The sequence below is a fragment of the Hoplias malabaricus genome, chromosome 8 (genome assembly GCF_029633855.1).
Source record: "Hoplias malabaricus isolate fHopMal1 chromosome 8, fHopMal1.hap1, whole genome shotgun sequence".
Taxonomy (NCBI): domain Eukaryota; kingdom Metazoa; phylum Chordata; class Actinopteri; order Characiformes; family Erythrinidae; genus Hoplias; species Hoplias malabaricus.
The window spans coordinates 34,517,371-34,535,791 of NC_089807.1; the positions used below are offsets into that span (position 1 = coordinate 34,517,371).

General features: G+C 35.7%; 1 protein-coding gene across 2 annotated transcripts; it reads right to left on the bottom strand.

Moving 5' to 3' along the window:
• Positions 1-601: 601 nt before the first annotated feature.
• Positions 602-11,580, bottom strand: LOC136706164 (lysophosphatidylserine lipase ABHD12-like). 2 transcript variants are annotated; one of them, XM_066680118.1, is made up of 13 exons: positions 11,447-11,580; positions 10,974-11,095; positions 10,784-10,883; positions 10,351-10,470; positions 8,749-8,779; positions 8,629-8,674; positions 8,407-8,536; positions 8,071-8,108; positions 6,344-6,399; positions 4,733-4,815; positions 4,345-4,423; positions 3,765-3,889; positions 602-3,654 (listed from the first exon to the last, which is right to left on the bottom strand). In XM_066680118.1, exons 1-13 carry the CDS (start codon positions 11,530-11,532, stop codon positions 3,627-3,629), a joined length of 1,044 nt encoding a protein of 347 aa, XP_066536215.1. In that variant the 5' UTR covers positions 11,533-11,580; the 3' UTR covers positions 602-3,626. The 2 variants fall into 2 exon arrangements, with proteins under 2 accessions (XP_066536215.1, XP_066536214.1); XM_066680117.1 differs by having other exon boundaries at positions 603-3,654; positions 6,320-6,399.
• Between the last annotated feature and the right edge of the window lie 6,841 nt (positions 11,581-18,421).

Here is an 18,421-nt window from a genome sequence, read left to right on the forward strand (position 1 = left end):
GCCGAGACCATAGTCCATGCATTTGTAACTTCCAGACTCGACTACTGCAATGCTCTGTTGTGTGGCCTCCCTGCTCGGGCTTTGAGCAGGTTGCAGTATGCGCAGAATTCTGCTGCTAGGGTGCTGACCCATACAAGATCTTGGGAGCATATTACTCCAGTCCTAAGTCGTCTTCATTGGCTTCCAGTGAAGTTTCGTATACAGTACAAATTGCTTGTGTTGGTGTTTAAACCCTTGCATGACCTTGCCCCTTCTTATCTAAGTAGTCTACTTCAACCATACTCTCCAGTGCGTACTCTTCGGTCGTCAAGCCTCCATTTGCTTGAGGTCCCACATTTTAAGCTATCATTTTAATCTATTAGTCTCTCATATTATTGGACCTAATGACTTCAAACCAACACAGAACAATACAGATATTTATTCTTTACACATTACAAGGCTTGTTTTGGTAAAAAAAATTCTGTCATTAATTTTGTAATGATTAAAGTAGCCATATAAATCTATTAATTTCTCATGTTATTGGACCAAATGATGTCAAACCAACACAGAACAGTACAGATATTCATTCCTTACACATTACAAGGCTTGTTTTGGTGAAAAATTCAGTTAGTTACAGTCATTTATTGTATAATTATTAAAATAACCATATAAATCTATTAATCTCTCACATTACCGGACCTAATGGTGTCAAACCAAGACACAACAATATTTATTCTTTACACACTACAAGACTTATTTAATTTATAGATTATTTAATTTATAATGATGTTAATAGCCAAATGAATCTACAAATTCAAAAGAGTTGAGACATTGTGCTAAATGTAAATAAAAACAAAATCCAATGATGTGCAAGACAACATTTTAAATGTTGAAACTGAGAAAGTTTATGGCTTTTTGAAAAATATTTGCCCATTTTGAATTTGATTCCAGCAACACTTTCCAAAACGATTGGAACAGGGGCATGTTTTCCACTGTGTTACATCACACTCTGTAAGAGTGTAAGTGCTCAACAGCTCAGGGTCTCAGTTAAAATGTTTTTCATTTGATAATGCACCAGTTTTCAGATTTCAGTTTAGCTCCCGAACTCTTTTACTAAGAAGTCATGCTGTTGTAACCCATGCAGAATGTTAATTGGCTTTGTCTTACTGATATAAGCAAGGCTTTCAGCCGATAAAGACGTTGTCTGTATGACAGCATGTTGCTCCAAAATCTTTAAATATCGTTCAGCATTAACGGTGCCTCCACAGATGTGCAAGTCACTAATGCCATGTACACTAATACCCCCTCATACCATCATAAATGCTGACATTTGAACTGTGCACTTATAACAAGCTGGACAGTCCCTCTCCTCTTTAGCCCAGAGGATGCATAATTCATTATTTCCAAATAAAATTTCACATTTTGATTTGTCAGACCACAGGGCACTTTTCCATTTCACCTCATTACATCTTAAATGAGCTGGGGCCAAGAGAATGCAGTCTGGTTAATTAGACAAAGGAATTATCAGTGTTCTCTTTAGTCAAAATAAATGTTCTTCAGCTCTAAGAATAACATTGTTGTGTTTAAGGAAAATGAACTATTTTGTTTATTGACTCATCACATGAAGATGAGATTCTGTATTCATAATAATTGATCTTGTACTCAGCTGCTAAAACCGCTCTACTGATTATTATTGTTGAGATTAAACAACTGAAATGTATTACTGACATAAGACAACAATCAATAGACATGGTCATTTACATTATCCTACAATACTCTTCAACATTAACATCGCTGTATTTTAAAACTCCATTTCCAGAAAAGCGAGGACACTTTCAAAAACTGCAAACTGGAATCTGAAATTGTTTAATTTATTTAACAGATAAATGGACAAAGAAAATATATAAACAAATATAAATATAAACAAATTCTGAATTTGATGCCTGCAATACATTCCAAAATTTTTGGGACAGAGGCATGTTTACTGTATTACATCACTTTTACTTTTAATCATTTGGGAAATGGTTGTAGGTTAACCAGTTAATCATGCATACTGTGCCTACATAGGCATGCTGCTGAATGTAGCATGCGCTGAATGTAGCTTGACATTGTTTTGCTGAACTAACCAGGGACTTCCCAGAAAAGTAATTTGGATAGCAAATGAAGTCTCCTTACAATCTCAGTGTATATCTCCAAATCAGTGGTATCTTCACACATATGCAGGCCACCCATGCCATCGTCGCTGATTCATGCTCCATAACATAAGGGATGTAGGCTTTTGCACTTCTCTTTGCTTTTCCCCTTCAGCGTTGACACAGAATGCTAATCTGTTTTTCCAGAAAGCAAGCTGAAAGCTGAACTCAGCACTGTCTTTCAGACCATTAGAGATAATTGGAATCAGAAAACATAGAAAAGGACCCAGAAAGCATTTCTGCATAGGATTAATATTTGTCTTTCTCATTGTGTTATAGCGGTTCATGTTGCATTTCTTGATGCAACAATGGAGTGATAATTGACTATATTTATCATAGTAGCATTATTTTCAGGCAAAACTGATGGCTCATGCACATTCTGTGGTGTTTTCTGGCCTCTGACAGATTTCTCAAAATTTCTTTAATTTTTTTCAAAAGATTATGTACATATATATGTTTTTGAACTGTTTGACAGATCCTTCAAAGAGTTTGTCCAAAAGTGTTAAGCCATTACCCATCTTTGCTTGTAAAACTGAGCTATTTGTAGACTCTCTTTCTATGACTTCAAAATTCACCTGCTTATTGTAGAATGTTTCAAATCATCCATCCATCCATCCATCAATTATCTGTAACCGCTTATCCAATTCGCGGGGGGTCCAGAGCCTACCTGGAATCATTGGGCGCAAGGCGGGAATACACCCTGGAGGGGACGCCAGTCCTTCACAGGGCAACACAGACACACACACACATTCACTCACACACTCACACCTACGGACACTTTCGAGTCGCAAATCCACCTGCAACGTGTGTTTTTGGACTGTGGGAGGAAACCGGAGCACCCGGAGGAAACCCACGCGGACACGGGGAGAACACACCAACTCCTCACAGACAGTCACCCGGAGCGGGAATCGAACCCACAACCTCCAGGCCCCTGGAGCCTGGAGAATTTTCACTGTCATTTTGCTCCTCATCCATTTATTTTAAATGTGTTGCAGGCTTCAGTGTCTGAATTTGTTTATATTTGATCTTAGTACAAACAAGTATGTCTGTGAAAGTATTGGAAATATTTTCATTGTTATTTTATCAGTTAAATATATTTTCAGTTGAATTGACAATTTATAGGTTTCAGTTTTTATTGGAAGAAAGCTTTTATTATATTATTACGACTATGGTGTAATAAATATTTCAAATTTTATTTGCTGTCCTAAAGGAATCATACATGAAGGAACATGAAGCAATAAATGCTGCAGTTGTTTATATCATATCCATAGTCATGATTAAAGTATGGATTATTCATTCATTGTCTTTAACAGCTTATCCAGTTCAGAGTCGAGGTGGGCCCAGAGCCTACCCGGAATAACTGGGTGCAAGGCAGGAACACACACTAGAATATATGAATTTAATAATGATGTATGTCATCCATGGTCCCAAGCACTGTTCTTTAGTTTCATGTCATTACGTTGTCAGTGACTGCACAAACTCCCTGTAATTATAAATCACATAAAATGCAATAAGAACTTTTAAAAAGTTTTGCATTTTCAAATGATACAATGGCTACACTAGACAGAAAAAGGAACAGCTGTAAGACCTTACTTTATAATGCCTGGCAAAGCTGGGTCCCTGTAGAGTCCACTATGAAGATATCCAAGTGATTTATCAAACGACACCAGTTTAACTTTTTCATCTGAATTCAGAGCACTTCTAGCTATGCTGTAAAGCTTGATAGAAAAATTATTCAGCATGTTATCAGCATGAATCTGTACTTTTGTCTGTGATGAAAAATGGCACAAAACAAACATACACCATATTTGTACGCCAAAATATTTATTTTAAACTCTAATGTATAAAAAAGGATTTTCAGACAGTTCAGACAGAAGTTGGAGCAGTGTGGTGAGGATTTGATGATATTCAGCCCTGAGAACATTAGTGAAGTAATGATGTTGGATGATTAGTTCTGGCTCAATAACACCACACCAGCTAACTGCAAAGGTACTGGTGTGATGTTCCACTGTGACCCAGCCCAATGCCTGAGGACTTCAAACCCCTCTAACTGATTTCTGGTTGTGAGTATGCTGACTTTAAACTTATGCACAGCTGCCCCAGTGCTCCCATTTTATTTATTCATTAATTATAAGATGCATACAAACGTATATAGTGCATATTCTAGTCATACCTTTTGCACCCTTTGAAAATGTGCCAGTGGGTCATCTTCTGCATGAAGTATCAGAAGAGGTGTCTTCATTGTTTTTAAGCTGAAAAAAGAACACATTAAGACTAATATGTAACGTTAAATCATTGTTGTACTAAATCTAATTTGACAGAGTGCAATTTTAAATCACATTAGTTGTGTTTTGTATATTTTCTTGGTTATCCTGGTTATAAATAGCAATGCAATATTGGTCAGAAAAATTGTAATTAAATTACTTAACACTAACACCAACTTGTTCAGCCCTAACACTGACTTACTCTTTCAAAAACTCTACCATTATTTTTACTTTTACATTATAGACTGTTACATGCAGCTCCTCAAATTCAATTTAATGCCAATGAAGTATACATACCTAACTTCATTTGAGACGGCGGTTTTACTTTCTTTTGGTAATCCCAGAATATAGTAGTGAAGGTAGGGAAACCTCCAGTAATACTAAGAGAAAAAAGAAGGGATTAAATATTTTGCACTCCACACTGTCTGAAAAACTGTCACTGTGGTGGTACCTTTTGTTGTCACTATGGTGATACCCTCAAAGGTAAATATTCTGTACCTGTAGTTAACATAATACTTTACTGTTTTATATATATACAGATAGTGTTGATTTCATATGCTTCATTTCATTTACAGGACTTCCCTGAGAGCAAGGAGACGGTGGACCACTGCTGGCGTTTTGCATGTTTTCTGTGCGGACCGCTGGTGATTAAACAGAATTTTAGACAAAATGCCACATTTTAGCACTTTTCCATTCACAGTCCAATTTACATTTTTTTCCTTCATTAGGTTCTTCTGTTATCCTTTATAAATAAGATTAGTAAATAATTTTAATCCAGCACAGGGTCAACATTTGTAGCATAATCATTTTATATCAGGCTTATACACATTATTATATCTCTCTATAGTTGTTGGTAATATTTTTTATTAGTTTGTTTTCCAGAATAAAAGTCTCTGTGAATTTAAAATCTGTTTGAGATTAAAAATTTGTTATATCCTTTACACAGGACAGTAATCTGAGTGGTCCAATAGTGGACCAGAAGTGGTCTACAGTCAGCGGTGTGCCAGCTTTTTAAGCCAGTGGACCGATATATGCTCGCTGTCCGGGTTATGTTGTTTTATTTTACACAGTTCTATAAGGATAGATTACGAATATTCACCTCCTTCTGGAGAAGGGAATGTAATGTACCTTTAGGAAACACAACTGCAATTTAAAACCATTGTTTTACATTTTAAAGGTCACTGGAACACATCGCGTTGCAGTGCCGGTGCTACACCAAATCCGTGACTGTCGAGTTCTGTGACCCTAGAGGGCGCTACTTCATGTCCAGCAGAGGGGTCACAATTTCTGACAGCTGCCATCAGAATTTGTGACCACACTGAATATTAAATACATACATTTATATGGAGACAACAGCTGCCGGCAGAATTTGAGACGGTGAAGTAGCGCTGTCTAGGGTCACAGAACTTGGATGTAACACCTGTCTCAAAGCCCGGATAAATAAGGAGGGTTGCGTCAGGAAGGTCATCCGGTATAAAAACTGTGCCAGATTGATGGTGCAGATGGCGGTTGATCCGCTGTGGCGACCCCTAACAGGAGGGAGCAGCCAGAAGAAGAAGAAGAAGAAGAAAGATGCCGTGCCTTTTAAAGATACATTTACTGTATTCGTAGTTTTAGTGACCAATAATGTACTCCTACTGTACCTTTTTTCAGCTGTTAGAAAACATTTACTGAATGGATTATAATGTTTTTCACCAAACACAGTTTTTCCCTGATGCTGGCATCAAAAGTAAAGCCAAATACATAACAGACAATATTGCCTTTGCAAAAAAGTAGAGCAAAATTGATTTTTGTGAAGATTCACCACTGTATATTACAGTACAATTACTGCATATATTCAATGTATCTCAGCATTTAAAAGGAAAGCCCCAAGAAGTTACCTACCCAGGTAAACGGATGGTTAGATACCTTACGAAGTTCTTCAGTAACAGCACCTTCAAGTATCACTGCATCTACAGGGATACCTTGTGAAAAATTAATGATAAAAAAAATTACCTATTCAGATATTTTATTATGGAATTACTTCTAATAAAACACTGTTTACAGATACAGTGACAGCACATAGTGGGCTTTGTAAAGCCCCACAGCTGACTAAGGATCACCTTCAAAATAAGACTAGGAAAGGAGCCAGATCTTTGGCCTAAATGTTGGAAAAAAGTACCAAGCCCTGAAAACTGGAGTCACATCACTCTCCTCAATCATTTCTCCCTTGAGTACCCACTGTCATGCTCTCAATGCAAAATAATTGGCAAAGGTGCACTAATGGGTATAAAGAGCTGGGGAGAACTGGAAAAATGGAGGAAGACAAAGAAGCAGTCTTGGTTTTTGTTTGGTGTGATTCATATTTGTTTAAAGCTTGCATCATAATAATTAGCTCCCTTGGTAATGAAGTGTTAAAAAGTTAATCTGTGAGATAAAAATTGTAGAAATAAAGAAAGGAACACAAAATTGTACTTTTAAACGTTGTGTGTAACTGTGTTTGTAAAACCAGGAAGGCAACTCATGCATCATAATAACATGCATCAGTGTGTTCATTCATTCATTCATTCATTCACTTACTGTCTAAAACAATTTAGTTGAACTTATCCAATTCAGGGTCGTGGTGGGTTCAGAGTCAATGTGGGAGCAAACCCTGTAGGGGGCACTAGTCCTTTGCAGGGCGATGCACATTCACACATTCACTCACACACTCACACCTGTGGACTCTTTTGAGGAAACTGGATCATCTGGAGGAAACCCACGCGGACATGGGGAGTGTGTTCATTGTTAATTGTTAAATAGTAATTATAGACGTTTCTAAGATCAAGAAGAACAAGAACATTTGGTTGAAATAAAGAATCACAATTATTTAAGTAAAATATGAAATAAATAACTGAGCTGTGGAAGTGGAATCCAATGTATACATTGGTAAATCTTTCCCAAAATATAGTTCCTCAATAAGTAGCTTGTTGCTACATCACAGTGACAAACTGTATTGCACTGCACTCACCACTCAGACTGGATCAGCCTCAGCTCACTGACCCCCACACTACAATATCATTAAACTACCCAGACTGGTAATCTTCGGAATAAACTACTCCAGATAAAATTATATCTGCCTAAAAGAGTCTTTATTTAGCTCAGTTGAACTGCATAGTTCTAATATAACATATATCCATATCAAACCATGGCTGAAAAACTTAATTTTAAATATTTTGTGCTCAATTTTAAACCCACAGTTATGTCTTACATGTAATGTTAGTGCACTATGTAGGGAATGGGAAATGATTAGAGACATGCACTGAATGTGCAGCTAAAAGCTCCCCATGACAGGAACGTTACAGTGTATGACTGGGGTGGGCTTTCTCTCCACTTGTATCAGTTATCTATTTTAATTGTTCTTATTGTTTGTTTTGTATTCTTAACCTTGAAAGTTATTATTTAATTTTGTTTTAGTTTGTTAGATCATAGTTTCTTATTTATTGCTCTTTCAAATTACAGATAATACTTGGTTCATTATATATTTCCAATATAAAAGACTGAATTCCAATATAATCCAAATAATAACTAACTGAAAAGTACAGAGAAATAATAACCTACTGAAAATATGTCACATCTGTTAGTACAAACATTACTGAAAATGTATTAATTTTTACCTTGCTCTTGAAGCTTCAATGCAGTGTTGGTTGCCACTCTGTAAATGTAAAGCCAAAGATCCTTATCTCTCTAAGTGTATATGAGATGTGGAGTTCTCATACCGTAATATTTAAAGTATTTGAAACTGCTTAGCAGTGAGGTTTAGAAGACACTTTTACTATAGCTTTGATCTATTATGGGAAATGCTTTCAATTTTGAAATTCATTTTGAAGTTGGACAGTAATTATACGTGGAAACACAAATATACAGAACTGAATCAATACATACATTCTATCTTCTCATTAGTCTACGAAAGAACAAATGCTAGGAAAAAGCAAAAATCAACACCTACTCACACTGTCCCAAGTGAGTGACCCCAAATGACCAGCGGGCTGCCCTTGGTGCGAGCTCTTACCCAGTGGCACAGGTAGAGGGCATCAGTGAGCAGTCCAGCATCTGTGGGCTCTCCAGTGGAGTCTCCAAAACCTAAGGAATGTAATGAAGTTTTATTTGACAAGGAACATTTTCCAGGATAAAGATCAACACAAAATATTTTTCATTACTTGGTTTTACCATACCTCTGTAATCCATAACCACTGCATGATAGCCAAGAGAACTAGTTATCTGCAACAGATAATATACTCTGAGTTGTATTTTGTTTACATCTATAACAGTGAAGATAGTTTACCCATACTTACATTGGCCACTGCTATTCGATGGGGGGCTGCTCTGTATAAAAAAATAATAAAAGATTAGCAGAGACAATACTATTAAGGGGGGCAGTCACACAGCTCCAGGGACCTGGAGGTTGTGGGTTTGATGCTGAGAGGTTTCCTCCGGGTGCTCCGGTATCCTCCCACAATCCATAGGTGGATTGGCGACTCAAAAGTGTCCATAGGTGTGAGTGTGTGTGTTGCCCTGTGAAGGACTGACGCCCCCTCCAGGATGTATTCCTGCCTTGCGCCCAATGATTCCAGGTAGACTCTGGACCCACCACGACCCTGAACTGAATAAGCGCGTACAGATAATGGATAATACTATTAAGGCAGTTTTATGATCATCAAATGAAACAAAAATAATATTGAGGATTAAGCTGCAAACCTGAATGTATAACAATTTAATAAGTTTAATTTCAGTTTTGAAACAGTCTCTCTCCGTTCAGTCTCACTGAATAATTATTTGCATTTCTATTTAATTATCAAGATGCTTACAACAAATAGTATACACAGAGATGGACTAATACACAAATTACTATTTATATTATAAGCATCCTGCTATGCACATACTTGGTAAAATGTTTAATCTTTTCTTATTGTGTTTAATCAAACAAAACATAGTTGGTTTGCTTCTTCATTTTAGCTTTGCCAAATATTTCACGTTTGTAGTAATGCAAATGCACCCATAATGACAAAACGGTGTTAAAATTAATTTAACATTAATTTAAAATTAATTTAAGGGGATCGATTAACCTGTTTCTTCTCCTTCTAAAACTTTAATGCATATACAGATACTCTTTAACCAGACAACTAAGAGTTGCCTTTATAGCCTGATAATCAAATTCTTCTCCATTCAATGTTTGGGCATAAAAAAGTATAAAAATTTAGTATAAAAAATAATAACAAAAAACTATCAGTTCATGAGAGTTTATGATCATAGAAAGTCTAATATTTTCTGTTCATACCAAAATACACTTTCACTTTGTTGAAATGACATTCTAGTGACTCTTTTACACCCAGACAGGATGTATGGTAATGATAACTCTTTGCATGTTTTGGTTTCCTTTTATTCTGCCTGACTTGTTATTGGGAAAAATGTTTTTGATTTCATTTGCTTATGAATACTGCAAACCACTGTGACTCTGCACTGTTAAACAATGAAACACATACACATTTGAAACACATTTCCTTTTTTTTAAATATTTGAAAAGTACATTGCATATCTAACATACTATTAACATCTACTCTATGAACTTTGTTTATACATTTGCCCATTTTTGCAGACAACAGTGTACACCAAAGCCACATTACCAAACTGTTTGAGATTACTTCGATAATTAGTTGGTAACTAGTAACTGTTTATTTCAGTTTGGAAGGTGGAGGCAAAATAAAGTAGACACCAATGTGACTTGGCTGATCAACTTATATTCAGAAGGATATTGTGTTTATCTTATTTTGGCTGAACAATTTTTAACATATTAACATATATACCTATCTAGTTCAGGCTGTATCAGACCAATTGGTTTGTGCATTGAAGGATATATAATATTTTTATTTATAACATAACACAAAAAATTTGCCTACCTGTTATTTCTGTTGCCATGGAAATAGATGAAAACTGGTGATCCATCACCCAACGATTTCTCATACCAATCTAGCCCCTTCCCTTGGGCCTCCTTCCACTTTTTCTCAGGAACAGTGTGCCTTCAGGAGTCAGAATGAAAAAAATGAAAAAAAAAACATAAAGCACATTACATTTTTGACACTTTTGTAACTGAAAATAAGTATATCAGTGCAGATAAATGATCTTATTTCAAATTCTCAAGAAAAAATGGTAAGAAAATGGAGGCTAAATACCAAATGGCCTTTTAAAATTGTACTTTGAAGGCTTAAATAAAAATTATAGTTAAATACAGAACTTAAGTAATTTTTCAAGTATTTACAGGGTAAAGTTTGAAAGGTATTTTAAATTTCACATTGACAAAGTGTAAATAAATACAGATTTTATTTTACTGACCACACGCCCAGAGTCACCCCCTCTTCTGAAGTAAGGTGCATATTGATGGTGTGATTAAGAAAGAAGTCAGATGGACGACTCAAGTCAACAAAGGACAACACTGATGAGAGAGACAATAATGAATTGATGTTAAACCACAATAACTTTCACAGGTGAAAAAATTAAATTTAGGTGAAAGTTTAAAACTCACCATACTGTGCATAAACCAGGTGCTGAACAATACTAGGAAAAAGGCATATTATAAAAGTTATGACCACATACAGGACACAGAGGACCAGTAATGCCCATTTCATCCATGATTTCCATGAAGACCTAAAAGAAGAAAGAAATAGACATAGCCTTAATATTTTTATTGGTTCAAATTTCATTTGAACTTCTCTAACCTTCACATCACTGATGACCAGTTTTTAAAAAATATATATATTAATAAATTAATTAAAATAAATTTAATGGAAAACCACATGGAAAACAAGACTAATTCCAGTCATCAGCATGTGTGTGTGAAAATATGTGAAAATGTGTTCTTTTGAGTAAGAAGGGTACACTTAGTACCCTTAGGATGAGCTGGAAAGGTATTAGACATTAGTACCTGACCTTGGCCTTACTGCTACTAATAAAGAAGGGGAAATATCTTTACTAACGCTGACCTTGAAGGTGCCTTACCTCACTTGCACTTGTAAAGCGTTGCCTTTTAAACATTTCTCCTCAGTCTGTTCAGAATTGACAGTTTCGTGAGTTCTTCTCCTCATCTCAAAATGTTTAGAATCCTACTGTGAGATTCCAGTTTTTTCTGAGGCATCCAACAAATAATTTCACATTGTGATTGGACATTCAGTGAGGTCTTTTTTGGTTAATGTTCTACAAAAACTAGTAATATTTAAACCCAGTGCATTGCCAAATAACATTCACATTACTCTCTCCCCTATGCCCTCTTTCCTCCTGGACACCTCTATGCCTCTCCTCAATTACTTTCTCATTAGATCTTGCATATCTACATTGAGCTATATTTTATCTGTACACATTGTTTTATTTTCATTAATTTAATTTACTTAACATCAACTTTACTTGGTAACAATATATTGTTTTGTTCCCTACATCAATTAAAAGATTACAGGTCATATAGGTTTTTTCCAGTGCCTTCAACAGCACTCAGCTTCTCCTGTCTTGCCTGTTTACCTAGTCTTGCATTGAAGACTCTAGAGAATCAGGTGCCTTTCGCAATTTAACGTGGCCAAGAACTGCCTGCTACTGCAGGAAATGAAATTTGACTAACACGCAAAGGACCAATGACAAGTATGATATTTTGGCATTGATGTGTAAAACTAGGCAATCTGATTCCTGTCAATAAAAGGTAGTGCAATAATGTGGATATACAAAGAGCAAATTAGAATGCAAATGGCATAATCCTGAAAGTGAGAATCACTGCAAGAACACACCCTGGCACCGCACACTCACACATTCACTCAAACCTGTGGGCAATTTTGAGTATCCAATCCACCTACCAATGTACAACCCTGAGGAAACCCATGATGTGTCTAAATGACTAAAGCATTGACTTCATTATTAAATATGGAAATACATATATTATAATGATTTTTAATGTAAAAATACTATAATTAATAATGATGGAATTGTGAATCTGGTTCTCTCTGAGACCGTTGACCTGTGTGTTATGTTAGGCCTGAGAAAGCTTATCAGTGACATGAAAGAAGCCCATTATAGTTCAGCAGAAATCTGGTAAACATTACACATGTACTTTTTATGTAAACAAAAGCTCTTACAAACCGGATTCCAAAAAAGTTGGGACACTAAACAAATTGTGAATAAAAACTGAATGCAATGATGTGGAGATGGCAAATGTCATTATTTTATTTGTAATAGAACATAGATGACAGATCAAAAGTTTAATCTGAGTAAATGTAACATTTTAAAGGAAAAATATGTTGATTCAAAATTTCACAGTGTCAACAAATCCCAAAAATCTTGGGACAAGTAGCAATAAGTGGCTCATTCATTCATTCATTCATTCATTATCTGTAACCGCTTATCCAGTTCAGGGTCGCGGTGGGTCCAGAGCCTACCTGGAATCATTGGGCGCAAGGTGGGAATACACCCCGGAAGGGGTTTCAGTTCTTCACAGGGCAACACACACACACACATTCACTCACACCTATGGACACTTTTGAGTCGCCAATCCACCTACCAACGTGTGTTTTTGGACTGTGGGAGGAAACCAGAGCGCAATAAGTGGCTGGAAAAAGGAAATTGAGCATATAACGAACAGCTGGAAGACCAATTAACACTAATTAGGTCAATTGACAACATGACTGGGTATAAAAAGAGCTTCTCAGAGTGTCAGTGTCTCTCTGAAGCCAAGATGGTAAGAGGATCTCCAATTCCACCATTGTTGCGCAGAAAGATAGTGCAGCGATACCAGAATGGTGTTACCCAGCGTAAAATAGCAAAGACTTTTATGTTATCATCATCATCAACCATGCATAACATCATCAAAAGATTCAGAGAATCTGGAACAATTGCTGTGCGTAAGGGTCAAGGCCGTAAAACTCTACTGGATGCTCGTGATCTCCGGGCCCTTAAATGTCACTGCACCTCAAACAGGAATGCCACTGTCAAGGAAATAACAGAATGGGCTCAGGAATACTTCCAGAAAGCCTTGTCAGTGAACACAATCCACCGTGCCATCTGCCGTTGCCAGCTGAAACTCTACAGTGCAAAGAGGAAGTCATTTCGAAGCAAGGTCCACAGGCTCAGACGTTTGCACTGGGCCAGGGGTCTTTTAAAATGGAGTGTGGCAAAATGGAAGACTGTTCTGTGGTCAGATGAGTCACGATTTGAAGTTCTTTGTGGAGCACTGGGACGCCATGTCATCCGGACCAGAGAGGACAAGGATAACCCAAGTTGTTATCAACGCTCCGTTCAGAAGCCTGCATCACTGATGGTATGGGGTTGCATGAGTGCTTGTGGCATGGGCAGCTTGCATGTCTGGAAAGGCACCATTTAATGCAGAGAACTATGTTCAGGTTCTAGAACAACATATGCTCCTGTCTAGACGTCATCTCTTTCAGGGAAGACCCTTCATTTTTCAACAAGATAATGACAGGCCACATTCTGCAGCAATCACAACATCATGGCTACGTAGGAGAAGGATCCGGGTACTGAAATGGCCAGCCTGCAGTCCAGATCTTTCACCTTTAGAGAACATTTGGTGCATAATAAAGAGGAAGGTGCGACAAAGAAGGCCCAAGACGATTGAACAGTTAGAGGCCTGTATTAGACATGAATGGGAGAGCATTCCTATTTCTAAACTTGAGAAACTGTTCTCCTCTGTCCCAAGATGTCTGTTGAGTGTTGTAAGAAGAAGGGGGGATGCCACACAGTGGTAAAAAATGGCCTTGTCCCAACTTTTTAGGTATTTGTTGATGCCATGAAATTTTGAAACAAAATTTTTCCCTTAAAATGATACATTCTCTCAGTTTAAACTTTTGATCTGTGATTTGTGTTCTATTCTGAATAAAATATTAGATGTTGGCACCTCCACATTGCATTCAGTTTTTATTCACAATTTGTTTAGTGTCACAACTTTTTGGAATCCAGTTTTACATAAAGTCTGTGATTGTTATTTTGTACAATTTGGCTGGAAAATAACAAAGCCATTGTTAATGATTTAACAAATAATGACTATTAAGCAACCTAAAAAATAATGTAGTTTGGAAATAATAATTAAGGGGTGTGATGGGTGGACAGGGATATATATTAATATATATATGATAATAGAAATATGTGGTTATTACTTAGTATTGTACAAACGTTTTACAAATAAGCCACATATATATTCATTGTACATCTAAGCATAATTATAGATTACAATATTGAATCAAAAGTATGCTTCTTTATGCAAGTGACTATTACTACTCCGGTAAAGTTGGTTTCATATTCTCATATTCAGATTTCTTTCTTCAATAGCTCTCAAACGGTGCATGCAAATGACTTAAAACTTGCAAAGTATTGTTTTTGGGATCCAAGACAAGCAACTACAACTCAGTTTATGTCAGAAATGTTTGCCATTTAAAAGACACGAAATATATTGTTTTCTATGGGCTGCCGCCATCTCCGCGAGAGCTAAGGGACCGTTTACAAACTACACTACACAGTAAAAACGAAGGTGACGAACCTCACACATGATGTATACTACATCTCTTACCTTGATAAATTTAACCATTACTGGCCCGTGGTGATAAATTTTTCATTACAAATTTCAATAGCTTTTGAAACTTTGATGATATTGTTTCTAAACAAATTGTATTTGATCAAGTGCAACCCACATGACGTACTACACCTGTTATTTTGGTCAATTTAACCCTTACTGGCCCGTGGTGATACATTTTTCATTATAAATTTCAATAGCTTTTGAACCTTTGATGATATGGTATCTAAACAAATTGTATTTGATCAAGTGCCACCCACATGACGTACTACACCTGTTATTTTGGTCAATTTAACCCTTACTGGCCCGTGGTGATATATTTTTCATTATAAATTTCAATAGCTTTTGAACCTTTGATGATATTGTTTCTAAACAAATTGTATTTGATCAAGTGCCACCCACATGACATACTACACCTGTTATTTTGGCAAATTTAACTATTTCTGGCCCGTGGTGATACATTTTTCATTACAAATTTCAATAGCTTTTGAACCTTTGATGATATTATTTCTAAACAAGTTGTATTTGATCAAGTGCCACCCACATGACATACTACACCTGTTATTTTGGCAAATTTAACTATTTCTGGCCCGTGGTGATACATTTTTCATTACAGATTTCAATAGCTTTTGAAGGTTTTATGATATTGTTTCAAAACAAGTTGCATTTGATCAAGTGCCACCCACATGATGTACTACACCTGTTATTTGGTCAAATTTAACTATTTCTGGCCCGTGGTGATGGGTTTTTGAAAATAAATTTCAATAGCTTTTTAACCTTTTATGATATTGTTTCTAAACAAGTTTTATTTGATCAAGTGCCACCCACATGACATACTACACCTGTTATTTTGGCAAATTTAACTATTTCTGGCCCGTGGTGATACATTTTTCATTACAAATTTCAATAGCTTTTGAACCTTTGATGATATTATTTCTAAACAAGTTGTATTTGATCAAGTGCCACCCACATGACATACTACACCTGTTATTTTGGCAAATTTAACAATTTCTGGCCCGTGGTGATACATTTTTCATTACAGATTTCAATAGCTTTTGAAGGTTTTATGATATTGTTTCAAAACAAGTTGCATTTGATCAAGTGCCACCCACATGACGTACTACACCTGTTATTTGGTCAAATTTAACTATTTCTGGCCCGTGGTGATGGGTTTTTGAAAATAAATTTCAATAGCTTTTTAACCTTTTATGATATTGTTTCTAAACAAGTTTTATTTGAACAAGTGCCACCCACATGACATACTACACCTTTTATTTTGGTCAATTTAACAATTAATGGCCCATGATGATGCATTTTTGAGAATAAATTTCAATAGCTTTTGAATGTTTAATGAAATTGCTCAGAAAGAACATGTAGCTGTTTGAATGAAGTAATGGTGGGGTAGGCAATAATTTGAGCAGCTTTTTTAACAGGTTTTAAAATATTTTTATTGACCAACTGTCAATATTTTGCAGAATGTAAGTATATACACACAAAACACCATCAATAGTTATAATCCCAAAAAATTACTTTCAATGTAAAATTTAAGTTGTCTGACTCATGAGAGACATAACTTTTGCCAGAGGTGTACATACAGTAGGTGTATGCAAAATGTTGGTGTATCAACAGGATACATTTAAAGAAAGCTGGAGCAGACATTCCCAGAAACAGAGACTGTTTGTCTGTAAAGGGCCATTGTGGATCTAGGACATTGTCCAAGACAAGTAGCAACACATCTCATGTTATGCATTACATAAGGTAGTCTCTGTTTCTGGGAATGTCTGCTCCAGCTTTCTTTAAATGGTTAAATTTGCCAAAATAACAGGTGTAGTATGTCATGTGGGTGGCATTTTATCAAATACAACTTGTTTTGAAAAAATATCATCAAAGGTTCAAAAGCTATTGAAATTTGTAATGAAAAATATATCACCACGGGCCAGCAATGGTTAAATTTACCAAAATAACAGGTGTAGTATGTCATGTGGGTGGCACTTGATCAAATACAATTTGTTTAGAAACAATATCATAAATGGTTCAAAAGCTATTGAAATTTATAATAATAAATGTATCACCACGGGCCAGTAAGGGTTAAAATGACCAAAATAAGAGGTGTAGTATGTCATGTGGGTGGCACTTGATCAAATACAATTTGTTTTGAAACAATATCATCAAAGGTTCAAAAGCTATTGACATTTGTAATGAAAAATGTATCACCACGGGCCAGTAATGGTTAAATTTATCAAGGTAAGAGATGTAGCATACATCATGTGCGAGGTTCGTCACCTTCGTTTTTACCGTGTAGTGTAGTTTGTAAACGGTCCCTTAGCTCTCGCGGAGATGGCGGCAGCCCATAGAAAACAATATATTTCGTGTTTTTTAAATGGCAAACATTTCTGACATAAACTGAGTTGTAGTTGCTTGTCTTGGATCCCAAAAACAATACTTTGCAAGTTTTAAGTCATTTGCATGCACCGTTTGAGAGCTATTGAAGAAAGAAATCTGAATATGCGAATATGAAACCAACTTTACCGGAGTAGTATTACTGTCATTTTTATAAATAAGGAATGCAGCTACTGCTTTGAATTTACTGTAGTGCTGAATGTAATTATATATCTTTAAAATTATTTACAGTGCACATACAGAGAAGGACATGGTCAGCTACTTTCATTAAAGGTACTAGCAGAGATTAATGGTGCTTTGTACTCATTAGGTTCAGGACATATGATTTACCACACCAATCATCATCACATATTTTGGAGATATTTAACACTGTTACCTAGTTTTACCGGTTAATAAATAATGATTTAAATAAAGTGTGCTGTTGAATAAATTAATGCAATCAAGGAGAATCTGAATATATCATTGTTCTTGAAACTCATTCACACAACTTTATAGGAAAAAGTCATATATTTTTATATTATTGTTTTTTTTTATTTATTTTTTTTTTATTTACTGCGATTATATATAACGTTATACAAACACCACGCTTACTGAGAAGGCATTAGTTTAAATATATATAATTATCTTAGGTGCTTAAGACTTATGCACAGTACTGTACATAGCTGAGACTCTGCTAGTGCCTCTTCAGAAAATAGCTGACCATGTCCTTCTCTGTATGTGCACTGTAAATAATTTTAAAGGATCTATTCATTCAGAAACACAGTGAGTTCAAAATAGTAGCTGCAATACTAACAACAACAATAATAATATTAATAAATAAAAAATATTAAAGTAATAGTAATACTTTTAGCTAAGTCAATTATGCTTAGAAGTACAATGGATTTGAAACGTAGTTACGTGCCTAACTAGTAAAATGTTCTTAAGTTACCCAGTAATAACCACAAATTTCTAGTATCATACCCTTTAAATTTAGCAGGCTGTAAAAAAAATATATATATATATATATATATATA